Here is a 23,136-nt window from a genome sequence, read left to right on the forward strand (position 1 = left end):
AAAAGTAGAAGGAAGGGATAAAAGCCCAGAACACAACAGTAACATGAAAATGCGAAGTGTTTGCCAAAGTTCAGACACCAAAAAGCCAATGAAAAGGTGCTTTGTTCTTATCGATGCCTGCCATGAGTGGTCTGCTCCGCACGTCTCCTGGGGTTTGGGGTTGGCTGTGGTGCAGTCCTTAAGCTGTAGGAGTTGCTTTCTCTGTGTGTCCACGTGCATACCACCTTCCATGGTGAGAAAGGTGGCTTTCACCTCCGGTGTCCCGCTATCTCCAAAGAGCAGGGCTTAAAATTCCTGGCAAATTTGCACCTGTGGGAGAGGTTTTAGATGAGTTCTGGTGTGGAAGTGCTGGGTGATGGTGGAGGAGGGAAGGCAACACAGAGCAGGAAGCCTGGGAGGGTCTCAGGGCAGCAGGTGATGGACCAGAAAGTCAAGGAAGAGAGAGATCCCACACCACGGGCTGGGGATGTTCATCAGTGTGGCTTGGTAATGGTTAGAAGAACTGTGAGTCTCCACCGCATCCAAGCTGGGCAGGGGTTGGTGGTGGCCATTGACTGGTTTCCACAATATTAAGAGAAAAGGAGACCTTTGTCAAGCAAGCTGAGCTGCTCTGAAGGGCTGGGCATTTTGGTTGAATGAACTGCCACTTGCCATCAAGAAAAAGGGGCATTCAGGAGCGTGGCAATCTGCCCAAGCTGCACCTGTAATACCAGGGCACCTCTGCATTTAAAACTGCAAGCAGGATAATGCTAGTGGGGCTTTACACTGCTGTGCTGCTACCCCGAAACACAGGGAGCAGAAATCCATGTACTCCATTAAAGCAGAAAAGTAAATGACCTGAACCCAGGGGTCCCAGGAGGAAGTCTGCCATCCGTACAGCTTTTGTTGTTTCTCTAAAAAATAAGAATGGTCCCACTGTAAAATGTCAGAAATCAAGATTAACCCATCCAGCTTTCTGTGTGAGGGTATTCAGGGCTTGGGGACTGCCTCCAGACATCTCTTTGGGGCTAGATGTTTGCAGATCTGCCAAATCTTGGACAACTTCTGAGCCAGCCAGCACCTCCTAATGAGGCTCGGTTTGATTTGCTTGGTCAAGATGCTGCTTCTGAATGGAGGAACAGGATTAGATGCTTTGTAGCCTATGTTTCTCAAATACACGAGAGAAATTTTAGGAAAGCAGCGTGCAGCTCGGCTGGTGTTCTAGAGGCACCAGACTTTAGTTAACATCACTGAGAAGTTCAGATCCCAACTTATTCCTTTTTGTTTGTAACTGGGAGCTCTGAGGAGTCAACAGATTTTGTGGCTTGAAGAGATGTTGTTTGTTTTTTTTTCCCCAGAGCTGGGTTGAATCTGAAATACACCTTTGTAATTGCTGCTTTTATCTCTTCTACTTGATATCTGCCAGAACCACCGACCAACGGACATTATGTGGGCTAGTGTTATTCATGCTGTTTTATTTCAACCCAGGCAGAAGTCTTCTCCTGGATTCAGCAGTTAGCGCTGTGAAAAATCTTGTAATCTTTTTCTGCTTCCTCTAAAGGTTCAGTTACGCTGTGAACTGACAATATAAATGGAAAATGCACATCTAGGATTATTTTCATTCCAGTCTTTGTGTGAGGTCTGCGCTCCTCGTGATGCAGAAGTGCTGAGCGCTGCACCACTCTGTGCATGTGTGTGCATTTACAAGCACACCCCTTGCAAGGGTAGAGGAGACTTTTCCACGTTGTTGGTGCTTTCAGAGCTGTAACGTGGAGGTGCATACCCAGCTGCCCCAGAAGATGCTCTTTTTTTTCCTTTTTAAGAACATCTTCCACTGGCTGATAGAGTTGCAGAATAATTCAGCTGGGAAGGGACCTCCGGAGGTCTCCAGCCAAGCCTCCTGCTCAGGGCAGGGCTACCTTCACAGTCATTGAGTGTCTCAGGGTCCTGCCCAGCCAATCTGGGACATATTCAAGGATGGAGATGACAGCACCTTGGAGGTGCCTGCTCTCTGGTCAGCAGTCCCTGGGGGTACACCTGCTCCCAGGGCTGGATGGGCAATCAGGTGGCGTGGGTAGGGGTGCAGATGTGCTCTCCCTTGCCATAAAATTCAATGTTGGACACTTTCTGTCCATTCTGCACCGGGGTCGTCCCCTCCAAACAAGGGGACTTTCCATGGGCAGGGAGATCCACTTCCATGGTCACATCTGCATGGGGAAGATCCCAAACCACCATGGGTCTGGTCCAAGGCCAAGCAGCTGGGCTGTGTCCAACACCCGGGGCAGAAACCGGCTCTCCCCAATGTGCTGGACATGCTCCTGCTTGCCCAAACAACGCGGGTGGGTCCAGGTGGGCAGCGGGCACAGATCCCCGCTCAGACCCTCCGGCCTTCCCTAAGGTTGAGTAAGTGCTTTTGGTCTCCCACTTTCATTTCTCCATCTGTACGATGCACCAGTGCCCATCTCGCAGGCCGCTAGGTATAAAATTCAGGGAACAAGGAAAATGCGGATGACTCTGCTCCTTTGTAGGTAAAATTCCTGAGAAAATGTAAATGTGGATGGGGAAAAGTGCATTTCTGGTTTTCATCCTCCTTTCTGTGGTCACTGTTGAGGAAATGTGTTACAGGAGATGTCTGAAGAATTGTATTTAGCCATAAGAACTTGGTCAGATGTCTCTGCTTTCCTCAGGAAATAGATTTAGAAATTAAACAGAAAGCTGACAACACTGAGATTTTTGGATGAAAAATAAAAACCTCAATTCTTTCTTAGTGTCATATATATCTATATATTTTTTTAAGAATGGTTTTAACATTATTTTGTTTTAATCCAGGGGGAGGCATTTTCCCAAGGTCGCCCACTGCCGTAGTGGGAAGAGTGACTCAGGCCCCATCTCCTCTATGAAATCTGCTTAAAAATAATGACCTGGGGGAAAACCTGGCTGCTGACACTAACTGTACGACTTCCTTATCTAGCTGCTCTGATCAATAGGTTTGCTTTCCCCACGTAGCTGATAGATCTTGACTTTTTGAGTCCGACAGCAACTTTTTGCAATGCCAGCAGATACGGGGCCATGGAGACTTGTGGCCACTTCTCAATAGCAGGGGATTTGTTGAAGTAAATCAGATCTGGAGTCACTGGGAGGGAATTAATGTGAAATGCCTTGATGTTAGTTTTACAGTCACTTTAATAGGCATACCTATACTATTAAACTGATCTGCCTGTATTTAACTCTTATTTGTACTTGAGCGGAATAAATGTTTTCCTTCAGGAAGGATGAATTTTACAGAGTAAAAGAGCTATTATAAAATTCCCAAATACCTCAGCAATAACGACGTGACAGCCTGAAACCCGGACTCCTTGTACTGTGGTAGTACCTTAAAGTCCAATTTCACCCCCTTCCCCACCTCCTCTTCTCCCCCACCCCAATTACACTTCCAAAATGTCTCTGAAACAGTGGTGCTGGGCACACAGCTTGTTAGACCTTGGGTAGTCACACACGACTAAAATTGTTATCTTGCTTCAGCAGAGCAACTCCTGACTTCAGGCCAAATCAGCTGCTTCTCCACGTTCTTGTGTTACTTGGTGGAGAACATCCTCACCTTGATACCCCAAATGGGACTTTGATAAATTAAGGCTGTATGAGATGTTGAGGCTTGTCCTGGTCTGGTACAGACAAGAGCTGGCTGGACCCTCGGACTTGGGTTAATTGTGCTAAAGAGTAGGAAAAGTGTTTTCTGATGTTTTTTTTAGTGGTAGGTCCTCCTTTGCCCATGAGCGACAGTAGCTATACCACTTTGTTGTAGAAGCAGGGAGAGAAACTGCAGGTGAAGTGGGCCACCAGCCGTGGGGCCATGCCAGGAGGGTACGGGCAGATGACGGGGTGGGCACCTGCATTGCTCGCTTCCCTGCTGTGTTGACCACCAGCTCCTCAAAGCTGCTTCCCAGCTGGGCACAGAGACCAAGGGGGGGGCCCGGTGTTGGTGGCTGTTGGGCTGTGAAATGCAGAAGGAGCGATAGACCCAACAGACTGGGGTGAACTTATCCAGATCCAATGCCCATGGGTCCAGCAACAGGGAGGCTCTTGTAACATCTTTAAATCCTCCGTACCGTCTCTGTGGCAGGCAGCACAGGGTGGAAAACCTTTAATCTTGCTCATAAAGTGAGGGGTAGAAATTCATGGCTGGGGGTGAGGGCTGGAAACGGAGACAGAAAAACCCTGCTGAAATCTGTTTCTTGCTTTTGGGATTTTTTGTGGATTTTTTTTCTTTCTTTTCTTTTTTCCTTCTTCTTGGCTCTGTCTTTCAACTGAAGCTCGTGCAGATTTGTCACAGGTCAGAAAAACTTAAGCCATGATTTGTAGAAGATGAATGGACTTTTAAAATCAATTTTGTGGTCCCTGGTGTCAGCGGGGTGCCAATCACTCTGTGCTGGTGCTGCCCGGTTCCTCTGCCGGTATCATTAAGAGGCGTGGGCAGCATTCATTACAGGGAGGCTGAGTCTCGCTGCCTGTTAATGGAATTGAGCTGCCTGACCTTAGTGTGTGACTGATATTTAATTTGAAGTTTCTCTGGACACCAGCGGGCTGTAATGGAAACAATACAGGCCCAGCGATGCAAAGCCTTAGCCACGAGAAGGAAGAAAAATAAATTAAATTTAGTAATTAGTAAAAATCCTTGGGGCCTAGAGGTCACACGTGGAACTAAAAAAAGAATATTTTTTTCCACTTTGCAACTGCATGGGCTCCTGGTAGTGTCTCGTGTGCCGTGGGGAGGAGCATGGTACAGTCTATTTGCCCTGGACTGGTGGGATATTTTGAGATGTTCCTGGCCCCACTCAGACGGGTGCATCTCCAGCTCCATAGCCATCACCATCACCCTCCCGGTCTCCTTTGCTTCACTGAGATGCACAGGCCCTGTACCCCTGAGACCCTCATCCATGGGGTCTCTCCTGGTGCACCCATTGCCCCATGGGGTCCCTCCTTGCAGGTGTGTTACCTGCAGCAATTGGGCTCCCTACGGTCCCCATCTGGCCTTGGGGATGGTCACCTGCTAAAAATCCAGCTGGTTGCCCAGAGCAGACGTGGTCACTCCCCATCCCTGGTGCTCAGTTGCAGTCCTTGCTCTGGTGGGAGGTGCAGGCAGCAGGTTGAGAACATCTGTGCAGCTGGGTCACAAGCTGGACCGGGCGGGGGCTGTTTTCCTCCCATCCCACAGGATTTTCGAGACTGTAGGAAGAAGTACAAACCTCTGCCTGCGGCTCAGGGCTTTGGGCTCTGCCTGGGACCGAGCATTGGCCAGTTCCTGCCCTGCGGGTGCCAAAGATAAAAGGTATGAGTAGGTGTCCGGGCTGGGGCCATCAACCAGGTTTATTGCCCATTCCCCTCTCCCCAAGAGCCTCACTTGCCCTTGGTGCAGCAGGGCAGGCAGGCGAGGTACAAGCAGGGGGTTCCCAGCATGGGGCTCTTGCAGGAAAAAGTAAAATTGGGGAATGAGCCCACCATCCCAGCTGTTTGGCAGGGAAAAGCGTAGTCCCTCTTCAGTCTGGAGCAGATGAAGATGTCACTCCGGAGCCAGGAGGAAGCTCTGGGCCGGTGCGGTGCCGCACAGCTAAAAGATCAAATTACCATTTCCTAAATGCTTCCTGAACGTCTAGGGCCATGACGCTGTAAAAGGTGCTCTGTCATCCTTTGGGAAGGAAAGGTCTCCACTCCCTAAGACGCAGGAGTGATATACATAGACAAAGCTGAGCTATCTTACGGTCTGTAAATCTGCTGCCCACCTCCCTGGGGCTGACCCAGTGCCCTCTGGGATGAGTCTTCCTGCTCTTGGTCATGTGTGTCCATGGTTTGCAGGGCAGAAAACCGCCTGCTGCTGGGAAAAATGGTTCATGTAAGGCAAAAAAAGGGTCTCTGTGCTGCTACTGGTAGAAACTCAGCCCTGTTGTTCTTCTCTGGTTCATCTTGCTAGCAATGGAAACCCACTAACCGGCATGGGAGCCCTGGGTGGGGTGGTATCTGTAAATGCCCTGCAAGCATGGGGTGATGTAGGAGACCTTGGCTGGTCGTAGGGGAGAAAGTGGCTTCAGTCCCTGAAGCCAGAAGGTTGTACAAACACCTTCTCATGGGAGATACGCGGAGGAGAGGGTCTGGTCCTGGGTCCACCATCCACCACTTCTGCTGGCCAGGACAGCTTTGTCCTCTGCCCAGCTCCCATCGCCTCTGTAAAACAGGGTGCACTAACCAGCCTGGTTCTCGCTGCGCTGGGTAAGTGTCCCTCCGTGCCGCTTAAGTACAGAAACAGCTAATCTGGGTGTGCCGTGATTCACCACGGCACGAAGTCTGCTTGAAGGCCCTGCAGAGGAACCGAAATCAAACAAATTTCAGACGGTCTCACAAATGAAGCTGAAAGGTCATAACAATATCAAGCAGGAGGTCGTGTGCGGCACTGCAAGTCTCTGCTAAATATCAGCCAAAGATTAGTCCATCCTCTCCAAAAGGCCAAGAGCTATAAAGGCTCCGAGTTCCTTCTGCTGCACATTCAAACTCACGGCGTCTAAAAATGGCACAAGCCCCCTATGAAAGAGAGATGCAACTTCAGGAACAGCAAATTCAAGGGAAAATGTCAGGCCGGTGAGGTATGCGAAAATGAATTTGGAAAATTCTTAGAATTTTTTTTTTTTTAAAGCCAAAAGGGACTTGTAGATCATGTGGCGAGCGCTAATTAATTTGGCGTTTTGCCAAGCATCCTCATCCCACTTTAATCAGCAGCTGTGAAACAAGTGTTGTCCATCTGCCAGCCTCCTGTCCTGGGGATGGTCTCAGTGGGTGGACAACCATTTTGAAAGGTGAGTTTCTGGGGGTGGAGGAAAGCTTGAGCCAGTCTGAGATTATTTAACTGCTCATTTAGGCCCCCAACGAGGTGGGAATGGTCAGACCTCTCAGGCTATGGCCTGCTGTGTGGTTGCATCTGCTTGGCCATTTCTAGATGTCCATTAGGTACATCTCCACATCCTGTATTTGTCTGAAAATCTGGTCTTTCAAAGGCTTCATCTGGCATAAAAGTTGCCTGGGCGAGAACTGTACTGGACACGAATTTCATCTGGGAAAAGCAGAGTCAAAGTTTAACCAGGGGATTAAACTCTTGTGGAAAGAGCTCAAGGCTGCAGGCTTCTCCCCAAGGCCACCAACCTTCTCCTAATAGTATTGTGCTATTTAACTGGCAAACTCCTTGGCTCTTGTGCTGGCATGGATGGCTGGTCTAACTGGGTTCAGTAATTCTCCCTAGACCAATTTCTGCTGTCTGACACTGGGTCTCCCACAACCTCCAGAGGTCCAAGAGCAGGAGTTTGAGGAGCAGCTGAACCTCACACTCATTAAAACCACTAAAAGCCCATAGGAGACACCCTGGAAACATAAAATAACCCATTGGCATGAAAGAAATCTCACCTCATATGTGGCAGGCAGTGGCTGATCCTGAAAACATGTGGGTGGATGCATCAGTTAAGTTAAAAAGTGCCTGGTGTGCACAAAGCTGTGGGGCTTTCCCTGCCACAGCATCCCCCTTTCCTCCCTAGAGCTGACAGCTCACCTGACTCCAGTCATTGACAGTATTTGTATTTATGGGGTACTTAACCAGCTCTATAAACAACAATTTACAGGTTATTCTGCAACCGAAAACCTCTTCTTTGTTTTGTTGTCTCTGCTAAGGGCAGCACCCGAAGCCCAGGGAGCTGAATTCCCTCTGGATGCCAGTTTTGTTTCTCAAGAGCAAGGCTGGCTTTGGAAAACAAGACAAGGTGACAACCTGGTGCTGCTAATGGACATCTGCAAGGGGGTTTGCTGGCCCAGGGGGGCTGAGGGCTGCGTAGCCTCCCCGTACCTGCTGTGCTTGCTGGTTATGCTGAATGGCAGCGTGTAGGTTTCCGAGGTTTCTGTCTGAGCAGGCTCGGCAAAAACACTGTCAGGAATGGTAAAAATCATAATGGGAGGTCAACTCGGGTCCCAGCTGGGCAGTTTGCTCCTGCGTGTGATGAGAGGAGGCAATTCTTTGAAAGAAAACTGTGAAGGGAGATAAACTTGACTGCCACTGCCTTGGTAACCCTCCCTTCGGCTGTCTTAAGGCCGCCTGATTTGGCTTGTCCCCTGCTGAAAAGCACTTTCTTCTCCCAGCAGCTCCCCCAGGTCCCTGATGCTCTCCATCCCACGAGGTCCCCATCGTGTCCAACCAAGGGGTTGATGCTGTGTGAGGACTCTGGACCCAGCCCAGTTTCCCACCCCGTGATGCTCAGTTTAGCTTTGCCTGAACTAATTTGATGGGGAGCAGACTGCTGGAGGTTGTGTTTTGCTCGAAGGAGAGAGCAGACTTTGCTGCCGGGGTCCCTCTCCTCCTCCCCTGCAAACTCCTCATCTGCTCAAGCCCCTCATTCCTCCCGTGGCAGCTGGAGAAGACATGAAACCAGGGGTTGCAGGTTTGCGCGTGGGCCTCCCTCGTCACCTGGCTTGGTTCATTCTGGATTTGTTGGTAGTTTCTGGGTCTTTAATATTCACACGGATTAATCTTTTGGCTCTGCAACAGCTTTCCGTTTGAGGTAGCTGGGTTTGCTTCTTTAAACTAGTTTAATTACTGGCACCCTATTGCCCTTAAATCTAAATGAAAAAAAAAAGTGCCATTCATTGATGACAAGCGCAGGGAGTGCAGATCCACCACTGCCGTCTTTCCTGCAGACAGATTGAAGCCAGTGTGTGTGGGTTTGCAGCAGACACAACCAGCAAATTCCCCGTACCTCTCTTGCAAGTAATTCTTCGCTGGGTCTGCTGGGATTTGGGGAGGCTGAGATGTGGGACAAGCGTGTGGGGAGGCTCTGTGCATGCTGTTGGGTTGCAAGCCGGGTGTTGAGATGGAGAATTTGGTGGGAGGCTGATGTTAAGCGAATGCTTCCCAACCGTGAACCATGCCCGGTGTTTTCTCCAGAGACCCAACTGCGGGAGCTGGATTATGTCTTATGTGAAAGAGAGCTGGGAAGAACTTGCTGTGGTTGGAGGCAGCTTTGGACAATTTATCCACTGAAAAATTCCTGCAATGGCCTCATTGCAGCAGGAGGACGCTTCTTCCTTGAGTGCAATTTCTATGCCATGTCAGAGTAGTTTCACATGAGTGACTTCTTGCTGCGACATCTCCTACGTGCTCTATAATGTGGCTTGTGTTGCTCAAGGACAGATGGCCCGAAGTGTACCTGTATATTTAGGAGTTTTTCTTCCGATTCACCACCCCCTCATTCGGTGAGTCACCTGGATCCTGTAAATCCATACCATATGTGGGCTATCCCATTCTTTCTGGAGACTGCGCGTACGCAGGGCTGGCGGCAGGCTGGGACCTTCTGGGACAAGGGGTGGGCTCTGCAGCATGAGCCGCCTGTCTTGCTTCCAGCCAGCAAATTCCCCGTACCTCTCTTCACTGGGTCTGCTGGGGTCTGGGGAGGCTGAGATGTGGGACAAGCGTGTGGAGAGGCTCTGTGCATGCTGTTGGGTTGCAAGCCCGGTGTTGAGATGGAGAATTTGGTGGGAGGCTGTTTTGGGGGAAAATTTCCGACCCTGTAGGGTTGCCTTCAATCCACCCTCCCAACCAATGGGGGTGTGGCTCAGCAGGGATGACGGGTGGATCCCCACCCCAAGGAAAGGACAGTTTCCTAAAGTAACATCTGCAGAGTCCTCCTCAGGCCACGCTGCGCGACCCTGACCCGTCGTCAGCCCAGCTCCCCATATCAGTGCAACGTTCCCATACCCGGCAGCCCCCCGCTGCCTTCTGCAAAAAATCCCAGTCCTGCAGATAACGAAGCATTCGGATAACAGCACCAGCTGGACAGTAGCCCAGCGTCCCACCGGGGAGCCTCCGATGTCTGGAGCTGACCGTATGAGCAAAACCACTGCTATATCTTTCTGCTCCAGCTGAGGTGGACTTTTGAAGGGCGGCCAAGCCCTCGGGCTGAGGGCTTGGGGCGTCTCCTTGGCTTTTGGCCACTGAAAAGTAGCTGGCCAAAGAGTGCTCGATAGAGCAAACTCTGTGTTTGGGGTAAATCTGAAAGCGCTAGATCCCAGCGGAGAGCTGACAAAAACCAATGCTCACCCAGGGGCTGGTTATTGCTGGGCTGCAATAACTGCCTGAACTCTAGAGAAGTGGGATGTCACAGAGGCGCAATTAAAACAGCAATCCATCCTCGAAACGTTACCGACATTGATTAAAGGGCTTGGGGAATTTTGCCGTGTTCTAGCTCTTCCTGAACATCAGGCTTAATGTGCCAAAGATTGAATAATCCAGGGTTGCGAGCCACCCCCGGAAATCTCGGGCTGCAATGCTGGCGCTGCGCTGGGCGAAGGACGTTGATCCTGTTAAAGAGCGGATATTAAAAAGGCAAGATGTTTGAGAAACAACATTGTGGACTGTGTGTATCTGAAAAAAAACCTGCCATTATTCAGTATAAGCTGCTTTTCCAAAATTATCGGAAGGTAGGAAAAAAAATCCCACACGTTTTTCTTTTCCCATTTTACATGTTTAAGCCAAAAAAAAAAAAGGCTTATGAGATTTAAGCTATTTATTACCAAATAAAACTGCATCTGGGCCGTGTGCTTCTGTGCCAAGTTTTGGCCTCACGAGAGCACAAACGTCGAGAGTTACGAGCCCCTCGAAAGTGAGGTTGATGATGGAAACATTGACTTAGTCTTAACTCTCTCAGGGATGCCAGATGCTTGTTGAGCTATTTCAGAAGCTGGTTGCAGGGAAATGAGATGCTGCCTGTGATGTAGAGCCATACCTGCAGCATCCTGCCTGGTTGCTGCCGGGCCACTTGCAGCCCTGCGGGATATTCTTGATGGAATAAGCAGGAACCTGATTTCCTATTCACACTGTGGTGGAAAAGCGAGTCCCTTGCAATCAGCCTCCTCTGACTTCAGTGGGAGGGGAAAATACCCACAAGCGGGTGGATTTTCATGCCGGAAGGGACAGCTGTTGTCACCTTCTCCATCCCACATCCCAAAATTAATTCTTGCCCAAGTGAGGGGACGTCCTTTAGGAAACCATCCAGCCTGGGTTTTATCAGCCCTGGTGCTGAGGAGGGGATTTCGGCTGCGGGTATGTGGTGCCCGGTGTTTCAGCCTGGCCTGCGTTGGCTGCAGGTCAGTCTTGGTCGATGGGTTTTGTCAGGCTCATTACCAGGCTGATGAGCCTCATCCTGCCCAACCAGTGCAAGGTACCATTTCAGGCTGTGCTCAACCACGGTTTCATCTTCGCTCTTTCTGATGTGGAGGCACAGGTCTCCTGCAGTGCCTCCCTCCAGGGTGCGTGCATGGCATCCTTGGGCTCCTCTCCAAGCCTCCTTCCTGGCTTTGGCATCAATGTAAGGGACTTATTGCTCCCAAGTGACCCCACCCCCTGCTTTTTATATAGCAAACACTTGTGCCTTCAGATGCTGCTGGGGCTCTGGGAGCTCGTGGTTTGCTGATTACCAAAAATCACTTTCCCTCGAATAGCCTGCCACCTGCAAATAGGACCTGTATGGTTTTTCTTAGATGGATGACTTTACATTTAGCCCTATAAAATACATATTTCTTGCTGTCTGAGTAGAGTTTTCCCTTATATGTTATAACAGCAGGGCTTAGCAGCACTAACTCATGCCAGGACCTCATGCAGAAATGTAAAGTAAGAGCTATTTCCGTATCGAGAAACTGATGTTTTATTTGTACTTTAAACACAGCTCTCTCTCTCCTGGAGTGACACATACCTATAAAGTTTGGGATATTAAGTTTAATAGGGAACAGGCTTCCAAGATGTTTGACTTTTAGCTACAGACTTCTTATTCATGGAGCATAAAAGGGGAATTGCCAGGACATGGCGCATCAGAACTTGCGGTAGCTGGGGTTTTCCCAGACCTGAGTTCAAGTCAGTTCAGCGTAAAGAGCCGCTGAGCTGCCCTGACCTGTGCCAGCTCGCTGCTGGCACCCACCGCATCTCATGCGGCTTCTCTTCAGCCTTTGTCCTTGGGATGGACTACGGCCCTGGCTGCTGCCGTGGTGCTGGGAGCGCAAACAGGTGCACAGCACCTCCAACCAGTGCACAGTGATGGTTTAATCTCCAAAGTCCTTTAGGTTAATTAAATGAAGAGGTCCAGTGGGGACTGGGAACTTGCAGGAGCTCCACAGGTCCGAGCCCCCATGCTGAGGGCTGCTCTTGGACCAGGTGGTGAGCTCATGGGCTCAGGATAGGACCTTATAGTGTTGTAGGGGGGACTTGCTAACCTTGTTGCATTCGCTGCATCCCATGGACCCATCTACCAGGAGCGTTTCTTCTCTCTCTTAAGACATAACCTTCATTTTTTGTACCCTAGCATTTGTAAGACGTTCCTGTCTTCTGTATATTGTCGCTTGGAAGAAGTGCCAGCTGCTGAATGGCTCCTGACTTCTGCCTTGTGGGGTGAGGAGAGGCATTTTTTGGTGTGGTTTTTGAGCAGTCTATAAAAATCGGGAGGCACTGTCCAGTATATTGGATTCCCTGGGTGGTAGGTGCCGCACATGGGGCAGTGTTGCCCTCCTGACCCCACTGAGGGTCTCATGTAGCCTGGCAAATGCTATGCACAGCGTCTGGCATGTCTCTGCTAAGGCTTAGGATGAAATCCAGAAGGTGAGCTGCAACATGGGATCAACCGATCCCTTTGCAAGCGGATGTCCCATGTCCTGACTCTCATCCTCGCCTCTCACTGCTACGAACTCTGTTAGCCCTCAGCATTAACAGTGGCACTAACGACACACCCAGCACTTGCCACCTCCCTCTCTTTAATAGCCAGACTGACTTCTTGCTGCTCCCCAGGGCTGCACTCTCTCCATGAAGTCAGGCAGCTGTTTTTGGTGGCACATTTCTGCAGATGCTAGGAGAAACAAAACTTGGAGCTGTGCTCTGCTGTCAAAAAGTTCTGGCTTTTGGGCTGATTTGCCAGAGAGCCAGCAGTGAAGAAAGGCTGGACTGTTTATGGTTGGACTCAATGATCTTAAAGGTCTTTTCCAACCTAAATGATTCTACGACTGCAAAAACCTATGACATCTAACCTGATGTGCTGTTCCCAGAAATGGTGAAACACTCCACCCGTCCCCGTCCCCGCCCCATCACTGCTACTCGCTCTGGAGCTGTGCAGATGTGTTGGGTGGGATCTCCCACCTCCAGGCTTAAGCTGCAAATAAATAAATCAAGCAGGACAACCCAGCTGGTGATTACAGCCCCATTTGAAATGGGGCGGGGGGGAAAATCAATGCATGCAAAATGGAGACGGGTGGGATAGATGCAAGTAACCCCCCCACAAAACAGCCTGCTCCGTGTTTTCAGGACAGGTTTCAAATGCTGCTCTGATCTCTCCCTGGCAGGGAGGTTTAAAGCAGGTCACGCAAACCGTGCCCCAAAAAGCACCTCTCTCCTCTTTGATGGTAAGGGGAGAGCAGGATGGAAATCTTAGCTGGAAATCCCTATGGATAGGGGAAACAAGTTATGCAGAGAGGAGAGGGCTGGCACAAAGGCCGCTGGCCCTCACCCAAAAGCTGCCGAGGAGGGAAGGGATATTGGGGCCGGCACAGGATTGGGGTGCTGTCGCTGCATCCCCACAGCCTTGTGGGGCAGAGCAGTCCCATCCCCTGGGCTGTGCCGGGACTGTGGATAAGCCCTGGTTCCTGAGTGCCCGCGGGGTATGGCTGTACTGAAGGACTTGGCTCCTGTCTGAGCTGCTGCGGGTTGATGCTGAGCGGATGCAGGTTCGAGACCAGGTGGGATCACGAAGCCTTTTGCTTAAAAAAGGGACAAGAGGCAGCTGAGAGCATTGGCTCTTCCCATTAATGCCTTCTCTGGAGGAGGGTTAAAGTTGCATTTGGATTTCAGACCCACCAGGTCTGGCAGCATTTGGGTGGAGGGTTTTGGTTTGGGCTGTCACAGAATTAAGAGGCTCCAAAAGCAATGCAGAACAACACTCGAGATCCTTCCAGGTCCTTGCAATGTCTAGCTGGGGTTTTTCCCCCACGGTTTTGGCTTTTTGCCTGTTTCTGGATGTCCTGCATATCATTACTGGTAGGAGGGAGCTGCTGCAAGCCCCCCGGCCGGTCATTAGGAGCAGTTAAGAGTGTTTTAAGGCAGGTGTTGAGCACTTCCAAATGCCTGGGGAGGGCTTTGGACACTGTGAAAGCAAGGAAACATTGGAAACCCAAGTATTGAATTTCCCTTTCCAAACAACTGGCTGCAGCATATCGCTGCCCGTCAAAGTCGAAGGCTCCTGCGTGCACAAGTCAGCACGTTTTTACATTCCCAAGGGCAGGGATAGGGTTCGCTCCAAGTGCTTCCCCATTGCTCTCTGCAGGCAGAGCCAAATAATAGACTGCTGTCACGTCATTTTAATTTTTTATTTTTAAATTGAGGATTAATTCCTTCCCCTGGTTAATTTTCCCATTTCCAGGTTGGGGACTAATTCACATGGATATAACACCCTGCTAGTAATGTATAACCACAAAAAGATGAGGGCTCTTGCCCCCTTTGACCAAGGGGCCCCTGGACCCCTCCAACTCCCTTTTCAACTTCTTTTTTTAATTGGGCTAACAGTCCAAACCCTGGAGAAGAGCTGTCGAGCCTAGGCGCCTGCCAATAAACTGGGAAACGCTCCGATTTTGTTTGCCTTCCCCACCATACGGCACGTAAAATGGGCTTAGGTTACACATAGGAGCTGGCTGGGATGATGGTGGGAGAGAAGGGACAGGTGACCAAATCAGGGTGCCTGGCCGATGGCCAAAGCCTCAATGATTGCCTTGAAGTTCAGGTACTGGCCAAACTCTCTCTGCTCTCGGCAGCGCAGGCGTTTCGCCTAGGCGTAAGCCCTGCAAATGGCTGAGCAGCCCAAAAATGTTGGTGAGACCTGAGACGCAACCCCTGCTTTTAGTGAAGGATTTGAGGGCGAGTGATTCCTGTCGGCCGTTCATTCTCCATCCTTTCTGACGCCTTCAGACCGAACAGAAACGGAAAAAGTCACAGAGGGGTTTTGCAACACCCCCAAAGCTGGCTTTCCTCCAGTGCCCTTTCCTGGCACACGCACAGAGCTGGGCCCGAAACCATGAGAAATGGGGTGGTTTGGGGAGGAAGAGCTGGGCTGGGTGGGAAACATCATGCCAGGCTGCTGGGGCCACCCATCCCTCCAGGCACACGAGAGCCTGGGAGGGGAGGAGTGAAACTGGGACCTTTAAATCTCAGAAAACGTTTTCTTTCAGCACGGTTTGGCTTTTTTTTGTGTGTGTGTGCCTATCTGAAAATCATAAATACACCTTTGAACGCCGTACATGAGAATAAAGCTATAATTAAAACATAGTGCGAAGTACAAAAGCAAAAAGACGGATTTAAGTGTAGCAACGCGGCCGAAGTGTTTCTCCTTCCTCCTCGGAAAATATTGCTGAATTCAACACGTTCCTGTGAAACATCATCTTCAACAAAACCTTTTTTTTCCCTCCTGAAGCTAGTGGAAAAGGGTTGCAGGGAAAAAACCCTCAGCCAGCTCTGTATAAACAGCCGTCTCTCTCCTGTGATGGGTCCAGGCTGCCCAGCCATATCCCATCACTAGCTGTCACTGCTCCCCATCCCCACTGCTCAGCATCGCTTCAGCCCTGATGTAAATATGCTGATAAACGCTGGTTATTGCCAGTTGTAAGGGGTTTTTTGTTGTTGTTGTTGAATGCTGTGTCTAGGCTCTGGAAGGAATCCCACCTCGGCTTTTTTTGGGTGCATCAGGGCTGCACGTGGTTTCACCCCGTGGTGTGCAGGAGAGGAGATGCTCTGCTTGGCGTTAGGGACCACGGGTGTGTGTACGAGCCTGTGCTCCAGCCACGCCAGCTCATGTCACTCAGCAATTAATGAGAGGCTCCGTTAGGGCGAAGGATGTTGAATGGGGATCATACAGTGGGGACTGCAGGGGCAATCTGCAGTCTCTGAGGTCTGTGTTTATGTGTTTTTCGGGACGAACTGAGCTGTGTTTTGCTGTGCCTGCACAGAGGTCCATAGAGGCGGGGTTCAACAAAGGCTGTTGGGTGGCAGTGACCATCAAACCATTAAACAGTGATGGGGGAACCCATCTCAGCCCCATTCCCCTAAACCCCTTTGCAGCCCTTTTCCATCAAACGTGTAAGACTGAGCAGGAAGATGATAAACCTCCAAAACCTCATGTTTCCACCTAAGACCCAACCATGCTCCGCCAACCACCACAGACCAGCCCTTTGCCTACCACAAAGGCTCCATCCTGACTCGGTCCCTGGTGCTGCACAGCCTGGCCGAGCAAATATGGCAAATGAAAATGCTCTTTATCCATCGTTAACGTGTGCCGGGGCTGCTCCTTACCCAGCCACGGGCTGGTGCTGGGGTCTGCTACCCACTACATGGTACTAGCCATGTGGGACGGCAGGCTGCACCTTGGGCTGGATTTGAGCTGGCTGCCTATTATTTTTGGCACGGTTCTTGCCATTTGCTAAATGAAATGAGAAAGCTGTTGGCGAAGGTGCTGAAAGTGATACAGATTCCTTCCCATCTGATACATATTTCCCAAATTCTTTCCTCCTCCTCTTCCATGCTCCCTGCCCCGATCTCCTCACCCTGCACTTTGCTATCCTATAACGGGAATGAGGTGGCATGATATCTCCCTCTGTGCAAGACTGCTAAATTTTTATGCGGCTGAATATACCGTAGATTTGGTCGGGGGGGTTATTTTTTTAATTTTTTATTTTCCAGGTGCATCGTCACCCCTCATTTTCTATTAGTAAGTCAATTTAACTCGTTTAATAAGAGTATATCCACAAATCATTTGCAAAGGGTTAACACGTGGCTGACAGCACCAGGCAATTAGTAGCTTGTGTGTAAATGCAGTCCTCCTTGGTGTGCCACCTGAAGCTGGAGCTGCTCCCACAATGTTAGCCTTTACTCTCTCTGTACCGTTGGGATAGATGCTAACTTCCCACTGCGTTCCTGTCTCCAAGGGGAATTTTAATGCATGTCCAAGGAAACAAGCTGCAGGCTCCTGGGCTATTAAAAGCCTGGTGGGCTCTCTGCAGAGCCTGGTTCTCGGAGAGGCACCGTGGATGGATCTGGTTTATGGGGTTTATCTGTCATCCCAGGGCAGGAGGAGGGGTTGTGGGGGCTCTAATCACTGCGAAATGGCCGAGATGGCATGGCTCCGGCCCCCAGCTCAGCCGATTGCATCGGGCAGATCTTCCGTGGCTGCAAAATCTGTCAGTGAGTGAAGCCAGGGCTCTCCAGGAGCTGCCATCTCCCTCTCCGCCGCGATGGGATCAAGATGTATAAATAGCCTCAGCCTCCCTTCCCACCCCCCTCCAGCCCCCATACACTCGCACACGGACCGTGAATGCCTCAACAAGCCGGCCAGGTTGCCTTACCCAGGGGAAAAATTCACATGCATCGCAGGCGGCTTAACAGCATAAGACAGATTTTGTTTTCCTTTCGAAGGCGGCTGCGCTCCCTGGGCTGCAGCTGTCTGCTCGAGATACCTATCCCCAGCACCAGCCCTGGGCTTGATCCTGTGTCCCTTACCAGTAGCCCGATCACTTCAAAAATATTGCTGCCACAAGGAAAGGAGGCAGAAATAAATTGTTCTGCTTTCTGGGTTTTTCTTTTCATAAAGCCTGTAGCATCCCCTGTCTCTCTGCAGGGTTTACCCAGGGGCTTTGCATCTCTGAGATGGGTCAGTGCTTAATGAGCACACGGATCCCTTGAACCTTTCTGGGTGAAATATTGGTGGACGGATAAATTTACATGTGCATATGCATAGTCAAATCCTGACTGATGCTAAAGGAGAATCCCTGGTGACAGAAATACCCAGTATCAGACCAGTAAATTTCTGTGACTCGATGTCACATACCAACCTGCAAAAATATATGAACTTGTGATTTACGGGGTTCACCTGGGGGTGCAAAGGAATTGGGAACATTTCTTTTAATGAAAAAAAGTCCAGGCTGCTTCTGATAACATATAGAAACAATAAATACAACTGTAGAACTGAGGTAAAAAAAAAAAGAAAAAAACATGGAAGTGAGAAAGCGGCGGCAAGGAGGACGTGATGAGTTTCCCCGCGGGTTTCTGCCACGTTCGGAGCCTGTGTGAGTGAAGGGTGGAAACGGCATGGCGGTGAGCAGCCAAACAGGTTCAGCTATCCACGTGCCTGCATCATCTGTTGGCTTTCTAAAACCGAATTTTTACCTCCTCGGTTTGAGACTGCAGCGTGTAATGCCACCTTCCAGCTAAGCGTTTTGGGTGCTTCGTAAATAGCTGTTAAGTGATGTTCCCCGCAGGCTTTTTAGCTGAAGATCATCTTCACGGTGCAGGTAGGGAGATGGGGCCACAGCATCGCCAAGCTGCGTGGCTGTGGGGAATACAGCAGACCCAGCTCCATGGTGGGTCCTCAGCATCACGGTGCAAAGCCGCAGCATCTGTCACGGTAGCAGAGGTGAGCCAGACTGACTGGGGCAGCTGCTGATCTGCACTCGTGTTCTGGCAGCTGCAGGAATTAATGAAGTGCCGATTCCCTACCCCTTGATCCCTGGTGCTGACCTTGGCTTCGGGACATGACGGAAGAAGCCAAGGGGGAGTGGATGCAGCAGCTATCAGAGCATCACGCAAGGCAGGGAAGTGTTGCTGGTGCTAAGGCACAAGGTGGATGGGGTACCCGTGGCCACATGGTCCTACACCATCATGCCATGCCGTAGCTTCTTCTGGGCCAGGCTTGGCCTCAGGCATGTGAGAGGACCATGTAGCTCCTCTTTCCCACCCCACAGATAGCCTGGCTTGCCCAAGACCTGATTCATGTCTCCACCGGATCCCATCTTTGCCTCCATGTGCTAATGCAAACCTTTAGACTTTTGCAGGGCACTTTTTAGACCTGGATTAGCTGGGCTCAGACATTAGCTGCCTTTGTGGCTTAGCTGAGGCCAGAGGGGTGTAAGGCAACAAGGGTTGTCCAAGCTGGGAGCTTGGGTGGGTGGGTGGGCAGGCTGAGAAAGACAGCAGACCTTGCAAATGCATATGGTCAACAGAAGAGCATGAGGAACTAATATGGAGAGGGAGAGGAAAGGCAAAGAAGGGGCGGAAATACCCCCCCTGCTCTGCTAAGAAATAACTCAGTTTAGATGCTTGCATTGAGACAGAAGTCTCTGATCTCAATGATATTTGGCCTCAACCAGTTAATGGGAGACTACACAAAACTGGATTAAGTTGTCTACTTTGCTGACACAGAAGTGACGCATTGCTCATCTCAGAGCTGCTGATCTGATGTTGCTCTGAGCTGTCATCATCTGCCACAGCAACAGCGTTTAAATGAAAGGAAGACGCAACAGGACAAGGAAAGAAGGATTTCTGGCTGGTGGGCAGCCTGACAGTAAGCCCAGAGAAATCAGTCCTCCATGGCTCCAGATATGAGCAGCTGGGGCTATTCATGCCACCAGGAGGAGCACGTCAATGAGCCTCACGCAGCGGGGTGGACCCTCCTGACCTCATGGCTGGACCAACAGGCTGGACATGGGGACATGTGTTTCCAGGTTGGCCTCAGGTCAAAAGATTCTCAGGGCTGGTGAGGACTGCATTGCCTCTGCAGCAAGGACACTGGGCTTCCCCCTCCCTCTTCATTTGGAGGAGACAAGTGTTTGCAGCAGAGGCCACTGAAGCTGATGAACCTGTTAGGTGCCTTTGGGGTAGGCCATAAAAAACCATCCAAGATCTGGCTGACCCCTCTTCCTGCAAAATCAAAGTATCCCAGTGGAGAAGGATAATCCTACTGTAGGATGAGGACCAAAATTCTGGAGCTCGTTGAGTGAGGAGAGGGTTTCTGCCTTGCCAATCCCGGAGCAACATTGCCTTCCTGCAGCCACCACTGGGGCAGGCAGTGGGGAACGTGGCTCATGGAGGATGCAATTAGTGGCTCTGGAGCTTGACAGGCACAGTTTCCAACCTCATTGTCTTTGCTGCAGGAATGCCCTCAAAGCTTAGCTAATGAAAATGTCAGCCCTGCCCTTATTCTGGGGAGTAAAAACAAAAGCTGGAGTGGGGTATCTGGACTGGCTTTTAGTCATGGATTGCTCTCCGCTGTGGCAGACATTACTGTCCAGGCAAAAAGCATATTAAATCCATGAATCAAATTTTCTTGAAGGATTTTATGGGCAATGCTTGTCGGTTCCAATGCAAATGTGATCTAGGACCAAACTGCGGCTTGGGAAAGAGAAGGAAGATGTGCTAGTGGAGTAATCATTAATAGACACTGCTAACGTGAGATCCTCCATTACATTGAATAGGGGTGAGCGCCTGCGAGCCAGATTCTGCTGTTGGTCATGGTGAGTTACCTGGAGTAAGACTGCTTAGCTGGTGTCAGCAGGGTGACACTGGATTTACCTTGTGCATGCAAGATCAACATGTGGACTGGGAAAGCAGTCTCCACCAAGGCCCCTTGTGGCTAGATACGATGAACAGAAGAGGGTAAACTTGAAAATAGGTAACTCAGAGATGAAATGTGCTGTTGAGCACTGTAATTTGTTTGCCAGGGCTTTCTGGGGTCCACCAGTACCATGCTCGGCAAGGACTGGCTCTTTGTTGTGCAAGCTGGTTCAGTTATGCCAGCTGTATGATTTAATGACTGCTAATAAGCATAGATTTGCTGAAGTACTCCCCAAAGTCTTTGCTTTGCCATCAAAATCCTCTTCAGCAATTGGATTAGTTGTAGGGAGTGAACAATTACAGCATAAGATAGTGAATTATGTTAAGAGAAATTGATGGGTTTTATTTAATCATATGCTCTTGGTCACATCTTGATAGTATTTTTCCTATGGAGTGAAATGCATCATTGCACCAGTAGGTACCAGAAAAAATACTAAAAAATGCTTGTTTTAATTGACTAGTGCCTAAAAATAAGGCGAATTAACTCTCTGTTCCAAAACAAAATGGGTTAGGCTTTTAGTTTAGGTTATGTTGGCTCTGCACGGGCCCTGCATGCCTTCCTGCCCAGATATCAGAGATATAGTTTGCACTTTCTGGACTGCAGGGAAATGTATGACCAAGTTCCTCGCAAGGACTGTCTTGGTGTGGGAGGAAAAATTCAAGTCAAAAGCTCTGACAAGATGATCTGCCCACCCTGTGCTCTCTAGTTCATCATGGCTCTGGCATCGAAGGTCCTGCAGATGTTTCACTAAATCAGACTATGGTCTTCCAAGATACAGCAAAAGGCTGGAAATCCTTGTCTAAGGTTGCACCAGGCATCAAGAGACGAGAAAGATGCCGAGGATGAGAGACTGGCTTTTTCTGCTTTACTTATGTGCTACAAAATTTGTCCCAGTAAATGTGGGGGAATATCACTAAGCTTCATTGTCTTGTGTCCTCCTAAGCCAGTTTTGTCTGAAAGACAACTAAACTGCTGCCTGGTGGCACAGGCTGCTGTGTTTGGGTGTGCAGAGGGATTAGCACTTTAACCTGCTCTAGCACCTTGTCTTCAGGTGCTGTGAAGACCTGGAGGTGTAAAATGGCTCACCCGTGACTTGCTGTAGCTGTTTTCCATTGGGAGGACCCATGGCCGCTAGAGGTTGAGCAATTCACCATGAGTCGCTCTGCAAGTACCCAGCAAACGCAGTAGTTAGGAGGCATCTCCCCATGATTGCAGTGTGGCTCAGCTTGAGCAATGGGCCAGGGCAGCACAGGATCCCCATTTCATGACTCAGCCTTTACCTGTCGGTGGGCTATGGTGAATTGGGGCCAAACCAACGGCAGCAAATATAACCTGCGGTACCGGGAGATGGTGTACATTGACGGCTCATGGGTCTGGGTTTGCTGCTCCATCGTTGGGGAACAGTGGGTCTGATCCCACCTCCTCTGGTTTTAATTAATAGGGTAGCCGAATCATGCTGTTATCTGACAGCATGAGAAATTATCACCTTAAGAAGTTCTGCTGCTGGTAGCACACACATTTGTTACCCGCTGCCTCTCTCAGAGGGGTGCTACGGAGGATTAGTTTGTATTTAAGAGATGCTGTGTGTAATTACTTATGCACAGTTTTGCAAACCATTCATTTCTGTTAGGTCCTCTCCCGTTTCTTTTGCTGGCATCTGGCTTTCTTTGTACATCTCCCGTTTCCATACGGACGTGAACAGAAAGAGCTCGGGGCTCCCTGAGCTGCTGTGGTGGACTGGCCCTGCCTGCCGGCAGAAGGGAGATGTGAGCAGAAGGGATCTGGGTGAAGAAAGCATCATGGGCACATCTGGCCTGTGTCTTGGGATGACACTCAGAGTCTCTTGGTGCTGTTGTTCATGGATTTAAAAAAAAAAAAAAAAGAGGAGTTTTTTGGAAGATGAGGTGTTCAAAAGACTGCGTAAAAGGGTAGGTGTCTTATCCTGGGGCTGATCCTCAGCAAAGAGGCATCTCTAATAGCCTCACTTGAGTCTCATCCTTCACCTCTGAGCTGCCTCTCTCCCTAGTTTAAGAGCCAAAAGTTTTGCTGTGATGCCTGTAAATGCTCTGGGAATGTGGGAATTAACGTGCCGGATTGGGCCAAGGGCCCATCCAAGCAAGGATCTTGAGGGAGGCGCAAGCCAGTGCCAGATGTTTTGCAAAAAGCCTCTGCTACGGATATCTTTCACACCTCATTTCTTCCTCATTCCCATCAGTTTCATGGCTGCGCTCGTAGCAGTCCATGTTGGGTCTCCCGCAGCCGCTGTCTCCCTGCGTGCAGCTCATGAGGATGGGCTGTTGAAGGATCTCAGCAAAGACGCACGGTCTTAATCCCAGCTCTTAGAGGTGGAAGGTGTCTCATTCACGTCCTGCAGTCAGTGAGAGACAGTTTCTTAGAGCAGAGATTATTTCCTTGCCTATGAGACATTTTTAGACAGGCGAAGGAATACCTTGAGCTCATAACCCATGAAAACATATTTTAGAAAACAGATTTTTTTTTTCCTTTTCTAAAATGTTGAGGCTTTTTCACAGAATCACAGAACAGTTTGGGTTGGAAGGGACCTCTAAAGGCCATCTAGTCCAACCCCCCTGCAACGAGCAGGGACACCTTCAACTAGATCAGGTCGCTCAGAGCCCCGTCCAGCCTGACCTTGAACGTTTCCAGGGATGGG

General features: G+C 49.9%; 1 protein-coding gene across 1 annotated transcript in view; it reads left to right on the forward strand.

Annotated features, from left to right (window-relative positions):
- Positions 1–21,758: 21,758 nt before the first annotated feature.
- RNF165 (ring finger protein 165) overlaps positions 21,759–23,136 on the forward strand; it is a 13,533-nt gene continuing 12,155 nt past the window's right edge. Inside the window, exon 1 of the mRNA XM_009278451.2 lies at positions 21,759–21,836. Coding sequence (XP_009276726.1) covers positions 21,759–21,836 — 78 coding nt within the window. The remainder of the gene's footprint in view (positions 21,837–23,136) is intronic.

This window comes from Aptenodytes forsteri, unplaced genomic scaffold, assembly GCF_000699145.1.
Source record: "Aptenodytes forsteri isolate BGI_AS27 unplaced genomic scaffold, ASM69914v1 Scaffold178, whole genome shotgun sequence".
In the NCBI taxonomy this organism is placed as follows: Eukaryota; Metazoa; Chordata; class Aves; order Sphenisciformes; family Spheniscidae; genus Aptenodytes; species Aptenodytes forsteri.